General features: G+C 38.1%; 3 protein-coding genes across 4 annotated transcripts; all 3 read right to left on the reverse strand.

Moving 5' to 3' along the window:
- Positions 1-324: 324 nt before the first annotated feature.
- LOC111459605 (clathrin heavy chain 1) lies at positions 325-13,095 on the reverse strand. The gene is made up of 30 exons (XM_023102595.1): positions 12,789-13,095; positions 12,208-12,412; positions 11,508-11,596; positions 11,319-11,397; positions 11,077-11,204; positions 10,367-10,465; positions 10,176-10,284; positions 9,535-9,614; positions 9,210-9,437; positions 9,004-9,069; positions 8,243-8,359; positions 7,588-7,785; positions 7,374-7,490; positions 6,951-7,010; positions 6,704-6,790; positions 6,415-6,498; positions 6,190-6,324; positions 6,043-6,105; positions 5,861-5,965; positions 5,631-5,743; positions 5,274-5,526; positions 5,030-5,166; positions 4,664-4,942; positions 3,571-4,573; positions 2,847-3,332; positions 2,581-2,751; positions 2,322-2,507; positions 1,461-1,583; positions 1,070-1,180; positions 325-946 (listed from the first exon to the last, which is right to left on the reverse strand). Exons 1-30 carry the CDS (start codon positions 12,831-12,833, stop codon positions 782-784), a joined length of 5,121 nt encoding a protein of 1,706 aa, XP_022958363.1. The 5' UTR covers positions 12,834-13,095; the 3' UTR covers positions 325-781.
- A 517-nt stretch (positions 13,096-13,612) lies between these two features.
- Positions 13,613-17,986, reverse strand: LOC111459646 (protein ESKIMO 1-like). 2 transcript variants are annotated; one of them, XM_023102662.1, is made up of 7 exons: positions 17,851-17,986; positions 16,060-16,465; positions 15,329-15,921; positions 15,086-15,257; positions 14,598-14,797; positions 14,356-14,514; positions 13,613-14,211 (listed from the first exon to the last, which is right to left on the reverse strand). In XM_023102662.1, exons 3-7 carry the CDS (start codon positions 15,883-15,885, stop codon positions 13,863-13,865), a joined length of 1,437 nt encoding a protein of 478 aa, XP_022958430.1. In that variant the 5' UTR covers positions 15,886-15,921; positions 16,060-16,465; positions 17,851-17,986; the 3' UTR covers positions 13,613-13,862. The 2 variants fall into 2 exon arrangements, with proteins under 2 accessions (XP_022958430.1, XP_022958422.1); XM_023102654.1 differs by having other exon boundaries at positions 15,329-16,465.
- Positions 17,987-18,081: 95 nt separating this feature from the next.
- LOC111459614 (protein SMAX1-LIKE 6) lies at positions 18,082-22,718 on the reverse strand. The gene is made up of 3 exons (XM_023102607.1): positions 21,426-22,718; positions 20,306-20,549; positions 18,082-20,091 (listed from the first exon to the last, which is right to left on the reverse strand). The coding sequence occupies exons 1-3, from the start codon at positions 22,595-22,597 to the stop codon at positions 18,232-18,234; spliced, it is 3,276 nt and encodes a 1,091-aa protein (XP_022958375.1). The 5' UTR covers positions 22,598-22,718; the 3' UTR covers positions 18,082-18,231.
- Positions 22,719-22,735: the final 17 nt, after the last annotated feature.

A 22,735-nucleotide genomic window follows, 5' to 3' on the forward strand; every position in this document is an offset into this window, starting at 1 on the left:
TGACCGAGTATTTCCTACATAGCAGAAAATTGGCATAATGCAGTGCTAAATTTCTTCCCCTGATTTGTAAATAATATAAAACTTGAATAGAAGTTGAGTTTTGCTGAGGTTCCAGTCCGTTTGTCCATAGATATCCCTTCATCAGCTCGCCCTAAAGCATTGGGATGTTATCTATAACAAACTACAGAGACAACAACTAAAAGAAAATAATTCAGCCATAAAACAGAATATTCAAATGGAAATTACTCGGGAAGAACGATAAAGTTGTTAACTCATTAGTTTTCAAGCTCATGAAAATTGAGAAAGAATGATCCACAACAGAAGTACAAAATGAAAGTCCTTCTCACTCAAAGAATACCGATAAAACATAAGGCAAATATCCATCGACAAAAGAATGGAAAGGGAACCATACAAAAGACAGATAATTCTATGAATCTAGTTTTTATCGTCGTTCAAAGCAGCATTTCCTAATGAAAGGCCAGGCTACAATGGAGGAGAAAAAAAGAATCTTAAAATACAGAACCCTCAGGTTGCTGCACCAGCATCCGAAAAAAATGCCTGCGCTACCAAAAGAATATTACAAGACAAGTCCATAACACTATAAAACAGGAACAGAATGACAAAAATTCAAGAATTTTTTTTTACCCATCGAGGAAGAAGTGGGGGAGAAGCATAAAATTTATGTAAGAAAAGCCCCCTATAATTGCAAGGTTGAACTCTCCCTAGAATCTATGGTCGATTCCCGAGTTTTTTTTTTTTTTTTTGGCTAGGTTTTTCTGTGTTAATAGCTGCTACCCATTGGTGGCATTCCAAAAGGTGGCATTGGAGGCATTCCCATCCCACCCATTGGTGGTGCGGGTGCATAACCTGGCATTCCTGGTCCTCCTCCCATACCCGGCATTGGCGGTGCAGGCAAAGCAAGAGGCAGCAACTGAGCATACATGTTCTGCAGTTGAAACTCACAATTTAGAATACAGAAAGAAATATTCAACAGTTGGGATGGATGCAAAACTGTAGAGGTCTACAGCAAGGCTATGGATAAGAGCAAACGACAAGGCCTAGGTTTTACCTGCTGAGCAATAACGTCCTTCTCTTCCTGCTCCTTTGCCTTGACCTCTTTAAGAGCCTCAATCTTGTCCTTCACAAGTTCGTCAACCTTTCCTGTATATTCTCGGATAAACTGGGACATGAAGAAAAATTTTCATCAGGCAACATACTACTATGCTACGTGGACAATCATAACATCCAAGAAAAGCCAATGGCATAGGCCACACAAAATCTAATGCCTCGACCACATTCTACTATGCTAATGCCTCGACTTGGAAGAACAATTTCATCACAACCAAAGCCCAAGTTTCCAGGTTCCTAGGAGACATTGGTGGAAACCAAAGTGTCTCCAGATTTGAAGTCCTACCAATAAACCTAGATATTAGAAAATGGTATGAAGTAAGACAAGTCACCTGCAACAGGTATGGGAAAGCAAAGTCGACCATGTTGTTGATCCAGGCAAGTTCAAGAGCAACATCTGCTCGAATTAAGTCATAACAAACAAAGAGGCATGAAGCAAAGCATTCCTTCTTTCCCTGTACAGAAACCATTCACGAAAAGATTAAAAATAATTCCATTCACCAACTCAAGTCACGATAGAAAATGCCTAAATGTATAACAGATTCAAGAAGTGAGAAATCACATAGTGAATCTTTTCATTGTTTTTAAATGGTAAGCATGTCATAGACACTTCCTGAAAGCGTTGTGACAACCAGATGAAAAAAAGATTTAACAGATTTGCAAATCTCTCCGTCCATCCCATTACATTAGATGTGAGATAAAGACCACCACAAACAAAAGCACCAAGTGACCAGTGTCCACATAAGAAATGTAGAAAAGCTTTCATTTGCATCTGGGGATGACAATTTGGTTTATTTGACCCAAATTTAAAAAATGGATTTTCTGTTCTTCAAATTGTGTACATCCCATTTGTAGTGATATTTAGCATTCAATAAATGACTGAAATTTTAGACCCGAGTTCAAACAGAAAAATAATTACAAAGTGTTTTTTTACATCCAGTGAAAACAATTTGACCCCTTTGACATAATTTTCAATTATTGGGTCTTCAGGTACTTTTAACCATTGGCCTACATCACTTGTAGTAACTTAAATTCAACGTATGAATCAAAATTTTTTAGTCAAAAGGCCAATGGTACTTTTAACCATTGGCCTACATCACTTGTAGTAACTTAAATTCAACGTATGAATTAATTTTTTTTAGTCAAAAGGCATGAACATGCTTTTCTAAGTAAACTATAAAGATCAAACATACCTGCTCAATGAAGTAAACAAGCAACTCCTCAGCAAGTTCACGGTCACCAGATTGCGATGCTGTCTCCATTGCATCCTTGTAGAGATTGTCTTTCTTTGACAAGGCAATAGATTGCTTCCATCTTCCTGCTTTTTTGTATATGTAGGCAGCAACGCGTCTCATTTCAAGTAACTCATGCTTCTCAATCTGCACAAAAACACATTATTAAATTTTGTGCAACCAGGTTTGTTACTCATCCAGATGAAAAATATCACTTCACCTTCTGAGCAAGGCCTATTTGATCAAAATTATCGTGCAAATCAGTTGATTCACGCAATCTGTCATAGTCTTCCTCTTCAACGTAAATTCCATTTAAGGCCTCATTCACAGCAGACACATTGTTGCTCTGAACTGCAATCATGTATGGCTTCACTAGCAGCAAGTGACCAGCCTAATATCCAAGAGGAAGGTATGCAATCAGCATCAAGAGCCAAGAAGACTACTAAAATAAGGTTTAAGTGTTAAAAAAGGGCTCCAAAGTATTACCTTCTTCATAATATCAACAACTCGTGTGTGGTCTACACGAAGTGCAAGGACGTTGAGAAGATCATTAATAAGATCAGGATGCTCTTGCAAGTAAAAATGCACAGCCTTGTAATACAATTCCACATTAGCAACTTTGACTGTCACATCTTTAAATTGCATGTGATCCCATGCTTCGGGAGAATGATTCATGATGGTAGTAGCAGCATTATCAAATTCATCATACTGGATATACAAATAGGTGAGTTCCTTCCAATGCTGCTGTTCATCACAAGCTCGTATAAGCTTAGGAATATTCAGCCGGGTTGAGAAGAGTTTGATGTGCTCCATAAGCTTCTCATGACGGTATCTGGCATACAGAACTCCCAACTCAGTGAAGATACCCATATGAGCACGTTCAAGCCCCAATCCACTCTCCATTAGAGAGATCAATTCGTTGAAGCATCCTCTATTCTGATAATATTCACTGACTTCCTCCAGATCATCCACCTATTCATTGAGGCACCACAGGATGATTAATCAATGAACGAGTCACATCGCAGACCATAGCACAGTAAGGGGAAAACAAAAGTCCATAAATTAAAAAAAAAATAAAAACAGCATCCTTAGGAGTGAATGCTATTGGTTTGCATCGTTGTGCTACACTAGGATGGGGGTAAATAAAATAAAGCAAAGAAAGAGAAAGAGAGCAAAAATTAAGCAGGTTGAATTTGACAGTCATATTCACCTGGATAATAATGTTAAGACCACATATCTGTGCCAAGCGGAATTCTTCAGCATCAACACAAGCAAAGCACACTTCCTTCCATGTCTTTGCACTGTTTGCTTTTCGTGCTGCATCAACAGCACCTTGGAACTGTTTCAGTTTTACAAGAGTGACAGCCAGCTTGGCCCAGTTAGATATGAAGGCAAATATAATTTTAGCAGCCTCATATAAGGCTTCATCATACAAGCGATCGCCAACATTTTGAAGATTAGCCACATTTGGCATGAGAATAAATTCTTCGATCTCAGCCAACCGATCAATTTTAGCATAGGCATATATCAGCTCACTGTCCACCTTCGGCTCTTTGGCCTTCTCCCTAACCATCAACAGGTACCTAACTAGGTCATGGTACACATTTGCATCCTCAGCAGCATGAATGACTTCCAGAAATTGCGTGGCATCATCTGCACGGATAAATGACTCAATAGCATCACTCACCAATCCTTCCCTCAATTGAGCCTTTGCCACCTGGCTCCAAACTGCATCTTCTTCTACGCGGAATGCAAATTCCACAGCTCTTTCAATACTTTGAATGTTATCCAACAGCACATTAACAGCTTGAACATTCAAGTTGAACTTCTTGAAAATGGCATATGCCTCTTCATATAGTTGTGCCTCAACGGCCACTTCACCAACTGCAGGTCCATCAAAATTATCCAGTCTGTTAATGTAATCCATAACTCTGGAAGGATCTGCCTTGATGGCTGTCAATATAAGGAGATTTTGCAGATTAAAGTTTCCACTGAACGCAGAGTTTTGAAGGACAATCTTTTCAAGAAGTTCAATCAATTCGTGTGGCAGATCTGCTGTCATAAAAGCCTTGACAGCAGCTGAAACTTGCTCCGGACTCTTGCTTTCTGGCAAGGCTGTCGATACAACTTGATCAATGAGCTGTCTTCTATATTCATTTTCAGGGTTAAGAACCTTCTCCCAAAGATCACCATCCATTCTCTCAACCACATATCTGCATAAAAATTCATATTCATGAATAAACTAAACTCTACTAGTGCTTCCAGTCTAGATAAACAATTAAAATTTGTAATACACCACTAACCTTGCTTGCAGTTTGAACAAAGAATTTTTGTTTGTAACATTAATAAGCTCATCATCACACTGTCCACGTCGATAAGCCACAACAGCTAAAGTGGGATCACGTTTTTCACAATATTTACCCACAACACGGGAATCGTAGTACGGATTGGTGGTGAGGAAGTGCTCTGGGTTATTGTTGCTATCAATAATAATTTTACCCAGAGCATTATGTACATGTACATCCTGGCTTCCTTCGCTCACCAGATGCTCCAAAAATTGAGTAAGCAACCGCAACCGATTTCTGCATCAAATAAATTGCTCAGATATTGTCATTATATAAATCATATGGAAAGAAAACTACGAAGAAAAAAGGGATTAGAAACAACACCTCTTTTCACATTCATCCACTAGAGGCTCCACAGGAAGCAAAGAACGAACTGAGAGAATCAAACCTTTGATGAAATCTTCAGGACACTCGTCATCCAGTAGCTGGCCCACAACTAGAGGAGCATTCCCAGGGTTCACCTACCAAATTATGCCACCAAAAGTGATTTAAATAATAATAACCTTAAGGGAATTATTTTAATCAGATGGAGAGGTGGAAAATGCACCATACCAATAAAGCTACATACCTTTTGAACATAGCCTTCAATGTAACGGAGCATGTTATTTGTGTACAGGTAATGTGTGAGATCTGGAACAAATCCAAACCGATCACAAACATTGATTAGGGGACGTGCATCAGGAAGCTTAGCTTCCATCAAAAAGTTCTTTGTTTTCTCTGCATCATAGAAATTTGATTCTCTTGTTACACGTTCAACCTCCTTAATTTGTCCAGTTTTTGCAGCAGACTCGATGTATTTGAAGTGAATGTCAGGATCCTCACTGTACCAAAAAAGTTAAAAGAGCAAAAATTAAAAATTAAATTAAATCATAAAACTACAAAAACTACCTGTAGTTAATATATTCTTTCTAACTAGAAAAATTACCTCGAACTCAAATATGACCCCAAGAAAAAGTACAAGCCCTCATATGACTTGAATTGTTCAAAAAGCTTTATGCACGCATCAACCCCCAACTGTTCACAATATTCCTTTGCAACCTGTAGAAACAAACATCATATCTTGACCAATATTTTTCCTTTCGCTATTATAACATCCCCTTCAGGCAGGAAAAAAAAATCAAAAAAGAAAAAGAAATTGAAAGATTGTTAGTTTACCTGCACAATAATCTGAAGGTTGCCTCTGAGATTGACAAGCAAAAGGTCCTTCATGCACTCCAAAGCCCACTCACGAGACAAGGTACCGAAAAACTCCACAAGTGACTGCAGATAACCATATGTAAGATCGAATATACTACTCCTGGTAGGCGATAAAAGATATAAGTACTAACAAGACAAACCTGTGGCTCAATAGCATGTGTGTTCACAATGACTCGTTTAATATCTGGTAACTCTGTATAATGCTGCACGTAGATAGAAACAAATCAATAAACCTACCATACATATAGAATCAGAAAAGAGAATGCAGTTGTTAAAAGTGATCTAACCTGCAACGCTCGCACATAAAGCCCAGCCTTTTCACAAAGTTGTCCAATTCGAGGTCTATCATAATGACTAAACATTCCATTGGCCAATATGGCGTCAGCTACATTTGGAAAAGTTACCAGATTGATTTCCAGGACCTATGTAATACAAATCATCAATATACAAAAGTTGAAATAATGTCATCTGTAGATAAAGGTAACTGTTATATTAAGAAAGGTGGGGGGAACCTTGGTCTGGAGGAAAGCATGCTCAGGTAGATTTGGCTTCAAAACGTCTAACAGGAAAGCAGTAGCCTCACGGATCAAATTCCTCTGTGAAATGACAAAGCAGAAACCATATCATAAGAATCACATGTAAAACCATCTATTCGTCCAAATAGTTGTAATGCAACAAAATGATGAGTAAAAAAAATACTCTGCATACTTTGATGATGCAAGAAAAACAAGATGAGAAAGATGATTGTACCATCAACCATTATCAAAATTCATAAGCTTAAACACTGAAGATATAACAAACCTGAAGAAACAGATCAGTTATTGTGTTGTAGTCAACAGGACAACCTCCTTCCATTTGTGACATCATCAGTGCAAAGTTAACCGCTCCCTACAAACCAGGAAAAAAAATTATTGTCTCCCAATACAGGGAGGGGGGAAGGGGAGTGGGGATATTTCACACCGTACATAATGTTCTTTTTTCTTTTCCTATAGGACCAGATATCCATTAAACATATGATGTACCAGGGGTCAAATATATATCTGTGTACCTGAGGATCCGTTCGGAGAATTGTTTGCAAAAGGAATAAATAGTCTGGCGTGTATCCAACCTACAGCAAGAAAAACTAATATAAAAATTCTTCCAAGAGCTACGTGTGAAATATCTAATGATAAGAGAAGTATACTTCATCAGGCAAAACATGTAAACATGTCAACACCTAAATACTTTGAGAAGTATAATTACATGAATAATACTATAAACAAAATAACAGTAAAGAAAATTTTAATAGCATAATTGGAATCATCAATATTATTATACGGAGCAACTACAATGGTAAATGCTTCACTAATTTTAGAAAGACAGAAGACAATAATAAAGATAAATCAGTATATGGCTAATTTCACGAGTAATAAAGCTCTGAAGAATGATATCAGGTAACTCTTTACATTACACAGAAAATAACTTTCTTTACCTGCTTTGAATATATAAGGATCTTATCAAATTCCCTCCGCTCAGCAAAGGCAGCAACAACCTTTGGCGTTGCTCTGGCTTTTATATAGATTTTCAAGGCCAAGTCATTATCCACCGTCTACGCAAAACATGAATTATTAAGTAAAAGGGAAAGGAGTACAAACTTTTTCTATAAAACAAGAAAAAGTGACATCAATATCGGGTGGACATCATACCTTAACAAGATCCCCCAATTCCTCACTGCATTCCAACTTGTCATCAGCCAACCAATTCTCCAGGAGATTCTTCTTGTTCTGGTTTACAACTAAACGAGACAGTTCCAATGACTCAAATGCATTCAGCTTTCCTCTTGTTAATAACGTTCCAAAATACTGCAGTAGGGGTGGTGTTTGACCAGTTTGCACCGGTACGCTCTGCATCATTTAATAAATATAATAATTAATAAAACCCCATGGAATAGTTCAAAAACGAAAAGGGAACTCCCTTCCCCAAGGTGCCCCAAAGATCCAATCATCATTGTGGATACAATTTTTCTTGTGATAATGTCTTCCAACCTAACATTAACTTGTTTCATACTGGGGAAAAGATGCTCCAATTGCTATCATTGATTTTCATTGTTACTATGCATATAGTAATTGTGTAACAACTTAATACCTCAAAGAAAAGGAGAGAAAACAATACCATCGCCAGTGGAAAAGGATAGAAAGTAAAGAAAGCACATATACATATAGATACGTGCATACAGAGTGCAATTACAATCAGGGATCAAATCCAAATAAAATGGGGCAAACCCAGCATAGCATGGCACATATCCATAAGAAGGCCATAAATCATGATGAACCTGGGAGAAAAGAGAGAAAACAAAAATACCTGAAATTTTGCAACAGTATCTGGTGTGCGGAGGATTCCTTGAGGAGACTCAGCAGCCAATTCAGCGGCTTCTTTGTACTTTGTTTGAGCAAAAAGTTCTTGGAAACGTTGGACAACCTGTGAAAATAGATGTATCAACCACCCAAAAGTTGCAAACAATGGCATGAATGAAAACCAACAGCACAGATTTAAATGTGAAGCAATGAGGATAAAGCATAGTTTACATGAAAAAATTTCAACTCTTCACCAAGACGGAACATGTCGAGCTATTCTAGCAGGTTATTTTAAAACAAACGTAAACGATATAAAAATAAATAAAATCAATACCTGAGAATATATTTATCTTAGTTAGATACTTGAAATTAAAGATCACTTCTAGCATTTCCTCTATTTCAAGAAAGAAATTTCTTGAAATACTAGAGCATTTCACAGCTATAAATTCAATCTTTGCAAATTTGTAAATTGAAAGAAAAAAAATCAAGAGGCACCATAAAATTAATATTGCTCAAGTTTTATCCCGAGTGCTTTTCCTAATTAATTAATTTGGGTTGTATTCAACTCAAACTAATTTTATAAGATCCAAAATCTAACCAACCTATGTCAAACAAGTTTCAACTATTTGAACGCAACACCGCCACTTTGTGCTGTTTGGTTTTATTAGATTCTCCAGGGTTTTAACCACCCCAACTCACCTAATTGACTATTAAATGAACTAACCCATGGTGGGTGCAAAAGAACTATGCTTATACAACCGAACTTACCAGATTTTCAGCACCAGGAAGATTTCCTCTTTTAGCAAGATTGACAGCAAGCTCTAGATTGTTCAACTGCCACAATCAACAAAAGTTTTCACAAGTCTCGCCTATATAATACAGAATGAGAATGGAAAATACATACATACATACATACATACATACATATATATATATATATATATATATATATATATATTTGATCATGATCATACCTGGCCACTGACAAAGGGGATAATTGTTTGTTCATTGACAGTAGCCAGTAACACCTGACCCCTCCTGTTTATTGCATAAAATCCTCCCACAGAAGAAGCCTCTGCAGTTAAGAATATAGGATCTGGACTGATCCTATTTCTATATACTGCTGCAGCTGTCTCCAAGTCATATACAAATAACAACCCAAGCTTGGTGATCACATAGATCAAACTATATTTGTGTGAGATCTGTAAATAATAATTAAAAAAAGTTAAAACCATCACTAAAATTGATACAAAAGGGTTACTAGAATCTTGTTCATCTAAGTGTGTAACTCTCCAATACCTGCATTGCCACAGGAAAGTCATCAGCAAAATCAGGTGGAAAGAATAGATCTGCTTGCTTCTTTGTAAATGATGGTTTTCCTGTGAACAATCACATTTTAAAAAATTTACTATGGCAACTATGCTGACAGAAGTCTAAGTACCTCACTATTTGAGACTTCATAAAACTACTTCCAACCTGCTTCGGTTCTCCCAGTACTATCCTCAGACACTTCCAAGGTTTTCGTTTTGTGATTTCTTACATCACTCAAAGATCTCAACAATATGGATCAATTTTCTAGATATAATTGTGCATGAATGTATTCAGATCAATTACATCATTACATATCCCCAAGCTCATGTAAGAAAACAAATGAAATCACAGTCTACCAGGCACAAGGCATATTTCAAAGATGGGATAATAAAATGAATATTCTACATCTAACATACTGATGACAGAGATTCAATCTACAGACGGCTGTAAATACATTTTAGGGATACCAATTGCACTACCAAAAATTGTAAACACAGAAAAAAGGTATGACATGCTGTTGGAGAATAGCCAAACCTAATATGTTTAGGTCAAATGTAATGACCCAGCAATCCGGGATACTAAACAACAAATTTACCCAAAGAAAAAAGGATGTATAAGAGCAAGCTAACCTGGCTGGGCACCAAGTTCAATGACATGTAACTTGGAAGTGATCTGTCCAGCGTTAAGTGTCTTCGTGGCAAAGGATATAAGAGTGGAAGGATTCTCATTTCCAGGAAGCTGTTCAAACCAAAAAACAGATCAAGCAAAATGATGTTCAAAGAATACACCAAAAGCACAAGAACTGAAAAACGCCTCTTACCTTAAATTGAGCAAACGATGCAGCATGTGCTTCAAGAGCTTGACTTCTCTGCTGCTCCACAGAGAAAAGTTGCATATTCCCTTTCACAAGTTGTGGCCTCTATATTAAAAGGAAAAGTACATCAGAACCACATCCACCCTAGAGTTGTGATAGCATCAATATTTGTACATATTACAATAAATGAAAACAGGATAAAATTTCAGCCCGCCATCAGCTTCAGAAAATGGCAAAAAATAGATAAACTACAAAAACAACAATTTATATTCATCAAGAAGAAGGCAAAAAGGCTACAATGTGGGCCAACCCGAAAAATAGGAAATTGGAGTGGCAAGCATAACCAAAAAGTTCCATGGTCCAAGGCTGAAAGCACTTGCAATGGCCTTCAAATTTGCTTCAGGAAGAAGCCTGATTCAAGACTATTATACAATGAAGCATAAACCATAAACAGAGTAGGTAGTGTTTTGGCCCCAATCAACTACACCACTGTATATTATACGACCAGTCATGATTCTGAAATCAAACTTACTTAACCAATACCAGTTAAATGTATGGCTTACAGAATTGCTATGAGTCATTTTTCCTTCATGTGTGGAGGTAAAAAAGAACTTTGTCATTTGCCTTTGGACCACTCAGAAAATTTTTGTATGTAAATATTTTTAAAAGAAGTTCTCATTTCATGGAGAACAGGAATTTAAGAAAATGTAACATACCTCAGGTGAACCAGGTGCAATCCCAATCAAAACCAACCACTTTTCAGACGGATCACACCGATAGTTTATAATCTGATTGTTCGCCAGATTGGCTGTTCTTTCAAACACTTTCACAGGTTCAGAATCGCCTACATGAAACAAGAGTGAAGACATATAGGAGTGAGCAATGAGTGAAGCCATAGCACAAATTGTTCAATATCCGAGATAAATACATGAAAAGAAAATAATAAAATGTTCCCAACCTTCAATGGACCAATGATATACTGAAGTTTGTGTGACCAAGCCCAGTGTCTTAGGGGTTATCCACTTCCAAAAGACAACCTATAAATGAAAAAAAAATCGTGTGTTATGAACTGTGAATCTTAACGGGAAAATTGTGCTCTGCAACAGTCTCAACAATCCAATTTGAAAATACAGAATGGAGTTCCAACCTGCTCGGGCATCAAATGTGATTTCATCTTGGCCTTCATTTCAATGTTGAATATCTGTAGGTGGTCTTGAGTTGATCCCTGGACTTGAGCTACATGATGGTGCAAAATAGGTAAATAAGGTTCAAAATACAAAAATAAATAAATAAAGTAGAATATATGCACAACTCATGGGTAGAAACCCAATACCAGAAGAATTTCTATTTCCACAAGCATAAAGCTCGCATAGAGTGAGTTCAGTTCAGAACAGCCACTACAACAAGTACACATGTTCAAGCTCATTTAGCATACTTCAAATAAAAATTATTGTATGAATCTTGACTTTCCAGATAAATGTGACTCTTTGTGTATTAAAATGTCTCTTCCCAATCATATATTTTATTTTATACGCATTAAGTTTGAAACTCCAGTTAAGGAATGTATCAGTTTAACTCAAAAACCTAGAAATTTGAGCATGTAAAATGATCTTCTCACATAGATTTTAGGTCAAGCAACCCCAAATTAGATAGAATTAAAACTACATTCCACTACGTTGACCATCAATAGACAAGTTGTTGAAAATCATTGGAATAGATCCTTCGCAATGACACGATTAGAAATAAAATCGTCGAATTCATATATGGAAACTGTTTCTTATACTAGAATTTCTACCACCACAATATTTAAAAACAAAAATTTTCAACTCAACATGACCATACAATACCTTTCAAGGCCAATATTCTAGAATTAGGATTCATAAGAGCTGAGTCCGCAGTAATAGGCCTCCTCAACGGCTGCATTGGCATGTTCATATCAATAATAACAACACTGTTCTGCGGTGCTGTTTCTCGGACGCAAATATATTTGTCGGATTCCATTGTCACGTGCGTGAATGTTATGAATTGCGGATTAATACCAATGCTCGGAAGCTGAAAGCTCATCAGATCACACAATCCGATCAGTTAGTATGACTGTATATAATCCATCTCGCCATAAGAAAATTGGCGCACTCAATATACAAAAAGTAAAAGCCAGAAATGAAGAATCAAATGCAAGACAAAAGAGTCGCAGATCTAAAAAGAACAAGTATCGGATCTGAGCCAACAACAAGATGTAAAAAATAAGAATAAAAAACAACTTAAATCGAAAAATCAAGCAGGTAGCATGGGATGCGAACTCGGAACAAAATTGAGCAATCTAAGACCCGACCATCGACCAACAAACAATTACAACCTCGAATTAAGCTTAGCAAGTGCATAATTCAAAATTTTACAACAACAAAAAAGAAAAAAACAAGAAACATACCGTTATGGCTTCCTTCATGGTGATCGGAGCGCTAGCGGCCGCCATGATGGCTCGATAGCAATAACACACGCGGATCTAACAAGACAGCACGAGAGAGATAGAGAGAAAGAGAAAGAAATCGGACGCCTATAAGCGGAAGTGAAGGCAAGACGAGATCTGAGGCAACAACGAAACCCTCGGACCCTCGGAACGACAGAGGGAACTGAGAGATCTACAGAAGAGAGAAAGAGGGAGGGAAAGGAAGAGAGAGAGAGAGAGAGAGTAGAAGACGAAGAAGGAGAGAGTGGGAATATATAATCTGGCGCAACTTTGTTAAATGGAGAATTCAATGTAAAGATAATAAACCACGAAGGCGTAATAAAATATATGAAATTATATATTCAAACTGTAAAATAAATTAAAAGTAAAACCAAAAAATGGCTTAGAAAAATGTAGATGGCAACTGTGCCAGCTTTGCATTTATGTACGACTCTGGAGACCCAAATGATCAAAAATGGATTTTCTTATTTTCCTTTTTTCTTCTTAAAATAATTATGATTTGGATTTGGATTTTGGACAGGAATAATGATATTTATAACTTAATTAAAAATAAATAAACATATAATGTTTAGTTTAGATAATTATATAACGTGATTTTTAATTAAATTTTATGTTGTAATTTCAACTCAAATATTAAAAACTATATATATATATATAATTTTATTCATATAATCGGACTAAAAATGAAATATTTAGTTAAAAATAATTATAAAATTAATTTTTCAAAATTGAAATGGTTAGTTAATGGGTTCAAAATTTTCATTTATAACACGAGAATCATCCAGTTGCTAAAAACAAAATTTAGAATTTTATTTCTGAAGTTAGGAACATTGCAACCTTGATGGTACACCTTTAAAGGCAGCAGGCTGGGCCTAGCATGAAACATTGGGCCCATCTTCAACTTGGGCCTGTTATCTCAGCAGCCATTCTAGATAAATTCGAATGTTGGCCCATTTATACGGGCCCAAGTAATAAAAAGATTACACGAACCGAACCGGAAAAAGGGGGTAGTCTAAAGGTCTGAGGGGGGAATTGTTAGGAGTCGGAAATGATACGTGTGTAAATGAACTCGTTCCAGGTGTCGGGCAAGCCAGGCAGGCACCAATGGATACAATCGGCGTAGGTGGCGGGGTCGGCCTGCTGGTCGGGGGTCAGCATTTTGCCTTGCCGTATGGTGTAGACGGAGGTGTGGGCGTCCTTCCGGTACTCGGAGAGGGCGGTGATGTTGATGAAATGGACCGGCACTTTAATTGTCTGTGTTACGTTCATCGCGATGTAGAAGAGGCGGCGGTCGGTGCCCACTTCTAGCGGCGCCGTCATGTTTAGTACTGGCATTGTCTCTTTTGCGCATTTTATCCCATCTGGGTTGTTCCAATCCAAGCTCCTGTTTCACGAAAGCCAAACAAAAACCAACAATGCTTTACACTTCTGGTCGCTTAGGAGGATGTATTTGAGTCCCTTTGTTTTAAATATTAAGTAAATGATAATAATAAAATAAAATAATAAATAAGAGATAGAAAAAAAATACTTGATATGAAGAGGAGACATGCTGCTGAAAAAAACTGTGGTGCGATTAGGGTCCACGTTTTCTTCTACCCATCTCATCCATGTATTCAACACTCTTCCATACGCTACTGGCCGTTCGATTTCATCAAACTCTGTGGATCCTTCCTCAAACGAACCACGCCTAATTGTAATTAAGTAATTAATTAGTGATTAAACTTAATTAATTGAGGATATTATGGAATTGAAAGTAAGAATAATACTTACAGAACTTTCATGGTGAAAGTATTCATCCACCAAATGTAAGTGTTGAAGACCAGATAATCCACGTTCTTCCAATTCTCTCCATGCTTGTCTATGGACTCCGGCATGATGATCCGGTTCAAAATGCTGTGCATCTTTGGATCATCTGAATTTGACTCTACCAAGAACGGGGCCCAGTAGAATTCCACTGTAGCATTGTAGTCCTGCATGTACACGATCATTCCCCCCTTCAATTCTCTTGTTTCTTCCAAATAAAGCAATTCCGAAACCGAACCCATTACTCAAAAGATGCCAATTTTCAATTTCAAAGCTCCAAAAAGAAATTCGTCACTAAATTAACGAAGTAATTTAAAAAATCCTGTCTTAATCACAATTATTATTAAATATGCCCGAGTTGTTTAATGAATTGAATACCGAATATTTGAATACATTCAAATTGGAGTAATCGACAAAGGAAATTAAAAGCGAAAGAGAAAGAGAGAAATTTATACGTGAAGTTTAAAGACAGCGAGTGAACCGGTCTTGTTCAAGCTTTTTCTGCCCGGAGGAACCATTGATTGAACCAAACAAACCATGGATTCCCATTGGTTTCTGTTCAACGAATCTCCGACGAACATCAGCCTTTTTCCCCTCAGTTTCTCCAGAAGCAATCGGGGTTTGAATCTAAAACAAGAAACCCATTAAGATTAAGTAATTCAATAGAGATTTTCAAAGGGAAAGTTTAGAGTTATTACTTGGGCAAGGAACAATCTCTGGGTTGCCATCTCCAATTCTGAAACAGAGAATCTTTTCTTCCATTTCTCAAGCAAGTAACTTGAGCTGTAAGAAATTCACATTCATCTTCTTTATACAGAGGATAAGAAACGTTGTCGAAAACCCAATCCCCGTTATACAAATCGCATTCTTCAGGGGGCAATTCCACATCGTCGTCGTCATCTTCTTCAGCCACCGCCGGCAATTGCTCGAGTTTCTGGTTGCTCTGTTCTTCATCTTCCTTCAAAACACTCGATTTCAGATTAACGGATTCATCAGATTCTGATTCTGATTCTTCTGTATTGGTTCCGAGCTGGAATCTCGAACTGTCGGAAACCTCTGTTTGAAGGGCGTTGTGAACAGGGGAGCTCTGTTTTTGGTTCTGTTCTTGAACCTTCTCTGTTTTTGGGCTGGAAAATGGGAATTCGGCGATGGACTTAACGTCTTCATTGTACATGAAAACCCCAAATATAAAAACGGAGAAAACGACAGCAAGTATGGAGAGATTGTTGTTCTTTCGTGCCTTCATTGCAGCCATTTCTGAAGAGAACAGAGAGAGCTTGCGGCGAGATGGCTGCATTCGAGAAGAAGAAAAAGAAAGCGATTAAGGGGAATGAAGAGAAGAATGGAAGAAGGAAGGAAATATAGAGAAAGAAAAGAAGGCGAGGACGACATGGATTGAGGTTTAGAGAGAGAAAGAGAGAAACTTTACGTTGAGAATTAGGTTTTTGTTGGTGTAATTGAGGTTGGGTGAAATGGGTTTGTCTCAGAAGAAAGAACAATCGCTTCTTTTTCCCTTCTGGTAGGAAGAGGAGATGTCTTTCTCAGTGTTTTGTTCATCATTTTCTCTAAACAATGGCCGCAGAAGAGAGAGAAAGAGAGCTAGAGAGAGAGAGAGGAGTGATCTCAAAGTTTATGAATTTTCAATTTCTGTTGGTTCTGAGCTGGTTTCGAATCTGAGTTAGTGAAAGCGTGGAAATGAAGGTCTCTGTAGAGCATTGATCTGACGGCCATACTCTGTCTCATCTCTGGTTGGGCCCTTCCAGATGGAGGGTCCCGATTCCTTCCTGCCCCTTCCTTATACTCGCTATCTCCGTGGGTCTCCTTGTGGATATGATCTATAAATCGAATGGCCAATATAATTAAACTTTTTTTTTTTTAATGAAAATCTTATTCAATCAAAGAATTTGTTGGATGAACACGACTCTCCACAATGGTATGATATTGTCTATACGTTTTCATGGCTTTGCTTTGGGCTTCCCCAAAGGCCTCATACCAATGAAGATAGTATTAATTGATTATATCAACAACTCCCCTCGAACAAAGTATGCCTCCTTCGAGGAGGCTTGACTCCTTTTCTTCTGGAGTCCTTTGTTTGACATTTGAGGATTTACCCATCTATTGACACGACTAAGTTTAGTGCATGACTCTGATACCATGTTAGATGAACACGACTCTCCACAATGGTATGCTATTGTTCACTTTGAGCATACACTCTCATGACTTTGCTATAGACTTTTTCAAAGGCATCGTACCAATAGAGATAGTATTGATGGATTGATTATAAAAACTCATGATCATTCCCTAAATTAATCGATGTGCGACTTTCATCATCCAACAGAATTGAGAAAGAATTATAAGAGGATTGCTAAGTTTAAAAGAGAGGGAGGTTGGTAGAAGTAAACATCTAAGCTGAATTAGAAGGTTAAATCTGTCCAAACCCAAAGTAATTTAGGAGAAATTTTTATTGGGAAATTATTAGAAACTTTATGTGTGAGAAAAGTAAATGCTAAGGAAAGCAATGGCCTACTCTCCTCTCTCTCTCTTTTTGTGTTTGACACAAAATAGAGATATTTTTTTGAGTGTCACTCCATTTCTTTTTAAGGGTAGTTTGATGGGTGAGACATCACTTTATTTCCAAGCTAAGACAGCTTTGATCGAAGAATGTTTTAACAAAAATATTTGAATGTAGTAAAATGCATTAAAAAGTGGCAAATGTTAGCAGACAATAGTGCTACGACAAACTTATTTCGAGAAAAAAAAATGTATTAGTAGCTTATATGTCATGGGAAGGTTACAGTTATCTTATACTTCTTTCCACGTACGAAAATATGAAATTCAAACTCATGTGACAAGCCACGAACTTGACAGAATCATTGGCAAAATTCTACATCTAGAAGTCCGCGTTGGCTTCCTACTCCTATGGGAACTATCATCATCAATTCAGCTTTGCATGATTTTACTCTCTAGAGGATGAAGTTTGCTTCAATATGTGTAAAAATTCGAGCATAAATTAGTGACTAAGACATCAATTATTATTCTAAAAGTTAACGGTTAAAAAATTAAATTTGTGATATGCCTACAGCTCTTTCATATGATTCTAATTGAAGTTTAGTTCTCGAAGTCTTTAAATTTGTGTTCAACAAATCTTTCGATAAACGAATCGAAGGAGATTAATAAAAGCAAGACAAGAACAGTTAAAAAGTTGGTGGAGTTGGCACACCTGAACTGTAAGCTGTGAAAGCGTTGGTTTAAATGGAATGGTTAAGGATTGTTTGCTTCTTCTTTGTCTCCTCTTCGAAAGTAGTTGCAGAGAGGTAGCCCCTACCACTTCCACATGTGGCTTGGATATGACCTGCTCATCCTCCTCGCAAGTTCCTATCATATTGGGAACCAAAATTGCTTATAACTCAGGCCAAAAGGAAGAGAAAAGAACAAGCAAAAACAAGGATAATTGGCTTATAACTTCCTGAACTTAACCACGCAGCTAAATACCATATCTTACAGAACATAACCTTGAAAAAGAAAACACAACAAAAACTTATGGGGATTTACAGGCTAAGCAAGATTTCTTACTACATTACATGACACTGCATTTTACATCTTAGCTAGAACACGACCACGACGTTGGATCTAAAATGATTCTCCGGGGAAGACAGGTTTCTGCTGTTTTTTCCTCTAAGGAAAGCTCCTGTTCATAGGCAGAGAGTTTGACAATGGAGTAATTAGAGAGTATGTGTGTTCTTTTGACTTCTAAGAATTTCCTGCTTAGAACTTGCTCCATCCAATCATCTACTTCTGTAGTACCATATGAAATATAGGCTGCTGCAAGCAATTGTTCCATCACCTTTGAGTCAATTTCAAGCATGCATTCTGAGCCAAACACACTATGATGGATCTTCTTAACTTCCCGTTGAATTTTCTCAGCTAGAGAATCAAAATCAAATGGCTTGAAAACTACTACTTGATCAATGTAGTTACAGAACTCTTGTAACCATGTTTTGATCTCAAAAGTGGAGTCGTCGTAGGGGCAGTCCCCATCGGTATCGTGTTCCACGTTTTCTTCTGCTGGCCGATTCAAATCCAGGTACTTGTTTGATGTCTTATGACACCGTTTCACCAGCTGATCTGAAGATTCTTCTATGACATTGAGCTTCCTTTTGTTCATGAAGAATGGGTTGGAGACAGTCTTGGTTCGGTTTGCTTGATCTAAGCTAGAATCAACTTTTATCTGTAACGACCAGCTTTTCGCTTTCAAGAGTCTTTCTTCAGAATACTTGGACATTTTCTCGTCGGGAAAAATCATTTGTTGTTTAGTACACGAGGACGTCGATGTCATCATGAATATCGCATTCTTAATGCTAACTTCTCTGCCTTGCAGGTCTGAGAGTTTACCAGTTCGAATAGCTTGTGACAATCTATTTTGATCAAGAAGTTCAGCCTTGTCAACATTTTCGAGCATAATGACGGACAAAGGTTGCTTCCTCAACTCAGCCGCAACGAAATCCAGAACAGTTTTCCCTCTGAATTCTGGGTTGTTACTTCTCATACGCGGGCATCCACGAAGCGTATCGGGATTGATCGTCACATCTTGGGAGCTCAAGTCAACACATATGAACTGATCCTTGTTTCCATACAATATCTCAGCAAGAGCAATAGCAACTTTTTTTTTACCAAACTTATCAGGACCAATAAAGTTGAACCATATGTCCCCCCTCAAATGAGATCCATGGCGTTTTTCGCTTCTGGTTTGGTGTTGGGATATCGTTTGACTAACGACGCTCACAGCGTGATCTTGCCAGAAAACTCTTTCCTTGAGCAACCGAAAGAGCATCTTCACATCCATGGCATTCATCTGTCCTATTTGTTCAGGGCTGGAACAGGATGAAGATAAAGTGAAGACATTACAGACTTTCCCATTAAGTAAATCAACATTTGTTGAACAGCAGCCTTCGGCATTAGGATTTAACGGTTTCTTCAGCTTATTACTGGTAGGCAAGGAAACTATCCCCAACCCTAAATCTGTCGTGACAGACCCTGCTGATGGGGGAGACGTTCGACTTTCATCATCGACACTGGAAATTGATAGGCTGAAACAAGATTTTCTGCCCCCTAACTCGAGATCTTCAGTTTTAGATGTTTCTTCCTGCAGTTTGGATAGGAGATTCTCGTTACTCGCCTTGCCAGATAAAGGAAAGGTTTTTGATCTTGAGGGAGAAATCTTTGGTAAATCCATGAAATTTCTGGAGTTCAAATCCGCAGATGAATCCTGGTGTGATGAAATACATGCATTATGAACAGCAGCACCTTCCTTTTTATCTTCGGCGACTCGGAAGTCCACAATCATCGGAAACACGTGTGCTTCTTTTAATGGTTGACCGTGATGAAGACGCTGGCATATATTGTCCCATTTCTTTTGGAACCCTGCAATTTTGGCACTCAATACCAGTCCATCATCTCTGGTCTGCACTGAAGACGTATGAACTAGCTTTTACACAAGAAAAGCAGAGAATTCTCTAAAGTAAACTACACTATCAGTCCTCACAACTTTAAGAACAAAAGAAATTGGTTGTTATGGAAATTCTCAATTAGTATAGCCTCTATTCAAATTGAACATATCTTAGAACATGAAAAACACTGCCATATACTGAGAATTGAATTTGAAAGCAAATACTCACCTTCGCATCGAATCCATCCGAGTTGCTAAGTTCAGTCATTTGCATCCAAGAAGGCAAGCTAGATTGGTACTGCTCGGATAGAGGGGGCGTAAAAACGCCCTTTGAAGCAGCAATCACTTCGTCTTCACAGTTTTTGTCACATTGAAGACAGCGGGAACGATGTTGGCCTGAACCGCTCAAAGGGATACTTGCATCAGAAGGTGTCGAAAAGAACCCCCCAAGTGGAACAAATGATCCCATCAAACTGTAGTGACAAAGAGGATAACCATAAGATCTAAGAATCCAAAGTTACAAACGAAACAGAAAATGGTTGGCTTCTTAAGATTTATGGAAGAAAAATGTAATAGTCCAAGGCCACGGGTTTTTCCTTCTGAGCTTCCCCTCAAGGTTTTAAAACACGTCTATTAGGGAGAGGTTTCAACACCCTTATAAAGAATGTTTCGTTCCTCTCTCCAATCGATATGGGATCTCACAAAAAAAAATGACAGAAATGTTCACAAACCAATATACAATTCATTTAAAAATTTTTGATGAAGCAGAGACCTTTTAACCACGGACAACTTTGGAAACCCAGAATCAGCAAGAGATTGAGAAATCTTCTACAAGTTCATGTTAATGCAGATATCAAGCTCTCATATTTACAGAAAGTTTGATGGAAAGATCAATAAAATAATGATATCAACAAAATCAGTATCAATTAGTATTTAAACTCATATTCATCTAAATTCTATGGAATTGTATGATAATCTCAAGTAAAAGACATTACACCCTCGTATTATAGATGCAAACCTTTCCATTTATAGAAATATTGACATGTTAGCTGAGCTTTTTTACTCTATCCAACTTCTCAAACAATCGAATAATTTTATAAACGATCAAATTTCATGGTGAAAAGGCATGAATTTCGATGTGTAAGGCAGGCTAGATCATAAAAGAGAAAAAGACAGAGATCTAAAATGAGCTAGACAGCTGCCGTCATCCAGGTGTTATATCTTATTTGAACTACCAGGATTGACTACTTGGTAAGAAACAATAAAATAAACCCAATACTCAAAATTCATGAACAAGAAAATCTTATAAAATTCTAAAAGCAAATTCCAAGAAAGATTTGGAGTCTGACCTGGACTTGGGATATGATTCAGGTCTGAGAGAAGTTATGGGCAAGAGATGTAAATCCCAGTCCTTCTCAATCGAAGGAAATTTAGTAACCAATCTCATGTAAGTTTCATAGCTTGCAGCTGCGCCAATCAACCAGACTTTATCGCCATGAACGTCGACCAACTTTTTCAAGTGGCCGACGACATGGCTTGCTCGGTCATCGGAAGAATTATCGTCGACGAGTGCATTCAAGTCTCCGAAATTTACTATCAATCCAGGCCATGGCGACTGCTCCACCATCTGAATGACCTCCACGAATCTCACATTCAAAGACCCCATTTCGGAATTCTCAGACAAAAACTTAGAGAAATCGTTCTCGAGGGAAACCGTTCGCACACCGACCAATTCCTCCGGCAAGAAATTGTTGTTCCGTTTATCGATGGCCTCCGTGAAACTCTCGAGAGCAACGTAAGCAGATACTCCGATGAGTAGAGGATTCCTTCCTTTGTTTCTGCCCAAAACCTGTCCGATTCTGCGATTGTTTTCGTTGTCGTCCCGATCGCGGAATCCGGAAAGTGGAAACAAGAAACCCCGACGATTGGGATCGGAATAGTCCATCAAATTACAGAGGAACAAAGGGGGGCCTCTAGCGCGAGAGGAGTAGCGAAGAAGCTGAGGGAAAGGACGAATAATAGCAAGCTTGATTTCGGAGCTCCGAAATCCAGCTTCGCCGAAAACCCTACTGACGACAGGATCGTCGAGAATGGAAAGAAGAAAATGCTGGAGTTCGACTTTGACGCAAGCAATGGAGGACTGTTGAGAGAGTTGGTGATACAAATGTAAATTCTCCGGCTGCCGGCGCTGGTTAGCCTGAGAGCGCTTAATAGCAGCCATGAGGGAGTTGGAGACGGGAGGGTCATCGGAAAGTTGAGTGGAGGGGACACGGTCGAGAGAGACGCTGAGACAGAGCTCGAGGGCTTTGAATTGAAGACGAGGGAAATAAGCGGAAGTTTTACGGGCGCGTGCACAGGCGTCACGAAGCGCGGAGGAGGGAAGAGAGAGAAGTGCGGATATGGCGTGAAGCGACGTCGTCTGAGCATGCCCACGGCGGCGCGCCACCGCCACCGCCTCGTCCAGCGCGTGTGCAGCATCTGGTGCTAAGCATTGCCGAGCTGAACTTACCGCCGTAGGCATCACCGCCGAGCATACAAAACCGAACAAAAACCACCTCAAATTTAGATTCAAATAAAAAAAAATATATATTCTTTTTTAACAAAATCTACCAATTCTTCGTGTTTTCTTTTTTAATTCAGAAAATCATGGAAAAGAAAA

Source organism: Cucurbita moschata, unplaced genomic scaffold, assembly GCF_002738365.1.
Source record: "Cucurbita moschata cultivar Rifu unplaced genomic scaffold, Cmos_1.0 Cmo_Scf00002, whole genome shotgun sequence".
NCBI classification, from domain to species: domain Eukaryota; kingdom Viridiplantae; phylum Streptophyta; class Magnoliopsida; order Cucurbitales; family Cucurbitaceae; genus Cucurbita; species Cucurbita moschata.